This window comes from Eimeria acervulina, genomic scaffold (assembly GCF_000499425.1).
Source record: "Eimeria acervulina Houghton genomic scaffold, Eah_scaff1796, whole genome shotgun sequence".
Lineage (NCBI taxonomy): Eukaryota > Apicomplexa > Conoidasida > Eucoccidiorida > Eimeriidae > Eimeria > Eimeria acervulina.
The window spans coordinates 1-5,399 of NW_013548923.1; the positions used below are offsets into that span (position 1 = coordinate 1).

The window sequence follows — 5,399 nt, forward strand, 5'->3', positions numbered from 1 at the left end:
CTTCCGTAATTATACAGGTAAACTGCCTTATGCTCTCTTACCGTGCTTCCAAATGAGACGGTGACCAATTCGTTTTCGTGAGGAACGATGACTTCTATCGGTGTGGAGAATTTCCCTTCACCAACAGGGCCTATGGAGTGCCAGTGATCGTCGGTGCATTTAATGTGCATCGACATACTAGTATGCATTTACCTCCACAAGCATTTACTGCTTTCTGTTCGAAGTCTTGGGAGTGTCTGAGGGCCATCGAATGATAGCACTCATAGATTGGCCTTAGGTGAAGAAAGCAAATACCTTTCAGTCCACGCGTATACAAGGCCACCGTCGGGGCCTTTGTGTTGCAAGAATGAACAACTTGAGTGCGCTCTTTCCACTTGGTGTTACGTATTTTCCATACCAACACTGAGTCGCATAAAACCAGTTTCCCCTATCTGTAGCATGCGCAATATGGACTCAGGCCAAGGTTCCATGCACAGGTGACGTGTTGTACCCATGCATCGATGAAGTGGAAGACAGCCTTGACCCGAAGCTCTTTATGGGGTGGTAGGCGGTCAAACGCTTTGCTTATTTCCCCCTGGAGAGTCATCTATAGCTGGAATTCTCTGCTCTGCTTTTCAATTCGATACCTTAGCGAATTTTCCATAGCCTCCAAGCATGGATATTCCTGCGCAAGATGAAACGATGTCCTGCGACGCTGTTCGGCAGTATATATATATATATATACATATATAGTTTCTGCCGAACGGAATAACGGACCTGGGTTGTCCCATCCTTCAGCTTTCCCTCCGGAGAAGTCCTCACGATGTGTAGTCCGGAATTGAGCTACACCGCGGACGAACAACGGGCCTTTAAGGTCCAGGGAACTGAATGCGTTGGTGCGGGAACGAGAAAAATTTTGAACGAAGAACGTCCGTCGTATTGAATCCTGCGAGGGCAGTTCATACCTAGTAGAGAGGTCTGCATAGATGCGCATGGTGTCTTCGTTGTCGACGCTCAGTATCGTTGTTCGTGGGCTTGCAATGACAAACTCCCCCGACCCATCAATGCCCATTTGGAACTGGTCTGGATCATTTCCAATACCAATCAGCGCATTTCTTCCGCTTGCCGGTGCCACGCGTAGCTGCCCAACCACCATGCCCGCCTGCACTGTAGGGCTCTCTGCATCAACAACCAATGCCTTGGAAACAAATGCAGCTACAACAAATGTAATTGCGTTCAGCATTTTCTTCAAGTAAAGTGTATCGTCGAATAGGTGAGAGTCACCTTTAGCCGTCGGCACACGGAAACCTCAGGTTGCGGCGGCACGCGGTTGTGGGATGTACATCCAGTGCTCGCTGGAGCAGGAAGATCCTAGAAGCTTGGTAAAAAGTCCAAAAAGGGGTCATTGTTCAGGAGTTATTTCACAGATGCAGTTAAGCAACAGCACTACGAAAGTATCCATACTCGTTCCAGCTCCAGAAAAACCAATTTTGAAAAGCGGTCGGAGTTTCACGGCGCGCTTGCGCTAAAACGAGTAGCGTCACGACATGCAGGTTATATTCAAATTGTATTCAGGATGGCTGGTGTGGGCTTTGGGAAGCACCTTGCCCCCACGCAAGCAATAACTTCTCATGGGCAAAACCCCGCTGCCGGATTCGGAGGAATCGTGGGGGCACTAACAGCTTACGACACCGTAAGTGAATACAAACAAAATGTGTCAAGAACCCAGTGATAACTATGCAGCGGCGTTCACACTGGCATTTACGATGCCTTCTAAGCTAGAGAAATACTCCACGAACACGGACACCGCCCCAGGCCGCCGCTCGTCCTAGAAATTAAGAACCAAACACAGGAGAATGTGAAATCGTGCGCACGTGCCGCGAGACATACCCTACCCATATCCCCCTGAGGTTTGGAAAGTCGAAGAGAGTTACAGTAAGGGGGTGCCAGCTTACCTCATCGGACCACTGCATGCGAAGACGGTCGCGGCCATCGTGGATCGCAACAAGAGACAGAAATTCAATGAGAATTCCACCGCTGTCAAGCTCCTGCAGCCCCAGACGGTCCCCAAAGTCGCAAAATTCAGGTGTAGCAAGTGCAGAGGGATGCTCTTCTCCGCCCACAAGCCCACAATGCATGCGCTGTTTTTCATACGCCTGCCGGCACTGAACAACGTAGTCCAAGAACAAATGAAGCAATTGTTGGAACAGAGGTGCCTCCAGTTGCACTTCGTGCTGGTAACGGAGTGCAACGAGCTGAAGGCAGCGCGGCGGTACTCTCCCTGCCACAGCCGCGCTGTCCACCGCCGTCGATTGCGGGAAGTGAATTTTATTCCTACTCTTCAGTTCAACCTGTGCAGCGTCGCCCAGATGCGGGTTCTCGCTGAGACTGCCGATCCCTGAGCTGCCTGCAAGACCTGGCGTCTGTTTTGAGCTAGCATAGTGTTTAAAGCTTCCGCAGCCGTTGATTGTAGCGTCTGTGGCCCCACGAGCAAGGTCTTCAAAGCCAACCAACAGGAATAGGTCGTCGGCAGGGTCTCGTCCTTCTCCGGAGCCAGCTGGCACGCCCTTCGCAACCTCGCTTGGAATGCAGAAGAAGAGCGAGGATGGGGGGAAAAAGTACGGAGAGACCGGAAAGTAGGGAAGGGAGAAAGCGTCGGCCGCTGACTGGGGTAAGTAGCGCCGAATAGCCGGAGACCCAAGCAATGCAGTCAGCTGAAAAGTGAAGCACAAGAGTCCACGTACAGCGACAATCTCCCACGCATCTTGAAACGCACCTCATAAGCAACCACCGTGCCACAATAAAACCTCGAGATACTGCAGTGGGCATGAGGACACCACGGAGCCTTCACATCACGACTTACTGCGGGGTCGTCGCACTCCCAGAGTGTTTCCCTTAACGAAGAATTGGCTGGAGACGCATTATTCAAATTTGCAACAGAACGGCGAAAGCAGTGATCATGGATATAGACAGGCACACGGCGCTCTGCCCTTTCTAATGGGACAGACACCGTCTGGCCGGTGGGCGGAGTGTGTACTGGAACACCGAGTTCCCGCTGCAGGACGCGAGCCAGCTTGAGCATGCCCTCCTTCTCACCGTGAACCAGCATTACAGCTTTCGGCTGCAGATGTCGCGCAAGCTGCTGGATCCCCGTGGTATCTGCATGCGCTGAGAAAGACATATACCTGACTTTGCATAAGACCTTGAGCCTCGTCTTTGCATCAAGTGGGATTTCGCGTTGTCCTGTAGCAACGGTAACGGAGGAGCGGAGCCAAGCCTTCACATCGTAACAAGCACTAGCAGGTTATAACGCCTCAGCTACCACTGACAAGAAGCAACCTCGTTTTATGCGCGTTCTAACAAGACAATCGATGCCCGAACAGCTTACCGTCAATGAGCATTGCCCCTACAGTCCCACGGACGCAGTAACCTGGGAGCAGCACGAGGTTTTCTGGGCCTCCAGCCCACAGCTTTAGCGCTTTAAGGGCCAAACCTCCATGCAGCATCCCAGGCGTTGCCAGAAGCACCATGGGTGTGGGTGACGTGAGCACCTCCGGGGGCAGCGTGGAGATGTGTTGAAAGTCGAACTCGCCAAATTCAGCTGCTGCAAACAAATCCCTACCCACGCAGCAGGCTGTGCATTCTATGACGCGAAAACACAACACTGTTAATAAGCAAGTCCCACTGGTCATACAGTTGCAGATTGCTACTGAAGTGAAGAAACCTACCAGGTCCTGGAGGCGCGTCCTCTTCCACCTGATCGTCGAAGGTGCTATGTTGCGCATTCGCACCATCTAATCGATGAACCATATCACTGCCAGTCCACTGTACATACAGTTTGTAGTACTTGTTGGCCTTCTCTGTCATGCCACCACCAAAGTAGATCGGGTACTGCAACTGCATGCGCTGCCAGTAGGAATTCAGCAGCATGCACAGCTCTTGCGCTCTTCCAACTGCGAAAACAGGAATCAGGACTTTACCCTGCAGGCCAAAAAGCCAGAACATACGAAGCCACGAATATGAGGAGAAGCAGCTCTGTTATCATCGAAGGCTGCATGCGCAATTGAAGACTACTCGAGAAGAAATGCACTCACCCCCTTTTTTAGGGCGTCGTGCACGGCATCACAAAATTCCCTCTCCGTTATCCTTTTGGACGGCCGCACGAACGAGCCGTATGTGCATTCGCTTATAAGCAAATCGGGCCTGAGTCGTGGGATGCACGCGCTACCCAGGTGCCTATCCGGCGACGTGTTGAAATCGCCTGAGTATTAAGTCGTAGGCAGGGACTTGAGAGACCCCAGGCTTCAACGCATATACCAACAGTAATGGACTACTATATATATATATATATATATATATATTTGTAGCCTGAACCACGGGTCGTAATGAGCACATTAGATTTGTTGGCCTGAGCAAACAAACCGTGTCTAACGGTCTTCATGTGCTAACCTGTGTACACTATCGACAGACCGCCAGGGAGCTGAGCGTGAAGCATTGCAGCACCTAAGACATGCCCGGCATAGTACGGGGTGGCTGTCCACGCGCCTGCCGTCCAGGACTCGTGAAGCCTCAAGGCCATGCAGCGTCTCATACACCGTTGCGCCTCAGCTTCTGTGTAATTCCACTGTTCCTGAGACTGCCCTGCACCCCCGCCCACTCTGCTTTCGCTGCTGGTGCTGCCGCTCACGCCAATATCCCTCCCGCTGCCTTCAGCTGCATCCCACAGTCACACCAGAAGCAGCTTCAAGTTCAGTACATCTGTCACAGTTTGAAACGTACATGCATGCATGTATACGTAACCTTGAGCTTTATGGGTAGGCGAGAGAGATGCCTCACTTTCATGGAGGCGCCCGCGGAAAGAGGCCTCCTTAAAGATGCGAGCGCTGTCGAGAAGCAGTACCGGGCTTAGCGCACGCGTCGGAAATGTCATTGCTATGGGATTCCGGTAGCTGAGAAACAAAAGAGATAATGCGGCCATCAGCCGCAAAAAATATGCATCTAGACTGGAGGCAGCGAATGCATGCACTCTACTAGTGAGTCGAAACCTATCAGCATTCACGACATCCCTCGTAAACACCGTTACAAAGGCATCACACCACGGGCTGAATAATGCATGCAAAACGCTGCAGTGTGTAATTCTGAAAAGAGGGCCACGCCCCCTGTTATGTTGAGGAAACCACCTGACAGTTGAAACTTTTGCAGAGCTGAACCACATTCTTACCCGAGACGTTCTGTAAATGACGGCAAAGAGCCGCAGTGGTCCATGTGAAAATGAGAGATAAGCGTTGCGTCTGTACAACAGGCAAACAGAGGCGAAGGCTGCAGAAGCGCTTCTTCCATTGTCTGTGTCTCTTGCCTAGCATTCTGTTGAGGGGCGAGCTCCAGCAACATGTTCAAAACTGGCAGCTTCCTGGCCTGCT

At 51.6% G+C, this 5,399-nt stretch overlaps 2 protein-coding genes across 2 annotated transcripts; both read right to left on the reverse strand.

The window, feature by feature from the left end:
• Window positions 1-756: 756 nt before the first annotated feature.
• On the reverse strand, window positions 757-1,222 carry EAH_00063200 (hypothetical protein, conserved; the record flags this gene model as incomplete). Its single annotated transcript, XM_013393171.1, has 1 exon — window positions 757-1,222. A coding segment is annotated over one exon (466 nt), but the record flags the coding sequence as incomplete, so codon positions are not given.
• Window positions 1,223-1,714: 492 nt separating this feature from the next.
• EAH_00063210 (RNA-metabolising metallo-beta-lactamase domain-containing protein, putative) lies at window positions 1,715-4,957 on the reverse strand (the record flags this gene model as incomplete). The annotated part of the gene is made up of 8 exons (XM_013393172.1): window positions 1,715-1,807; window positions 1,935-2,693; window positions 2,843-3,138; window positions 3,368-3,583; window positions 3,708-3,960; window positions 4,074-4,240; window positions 4,450-4,692; window positions 4,816-4,957. The coding sequence occupies 8 exons, from the start codon at window positions 4,955-4,957 to the stop codon at window positions 1,715-1,717; spliced, it is 2,169 nt and encodes a 722-aa protein (XP_013248626.1).
• Window positions 4,958-5,399: the final 442 nt, after the last annotated feature.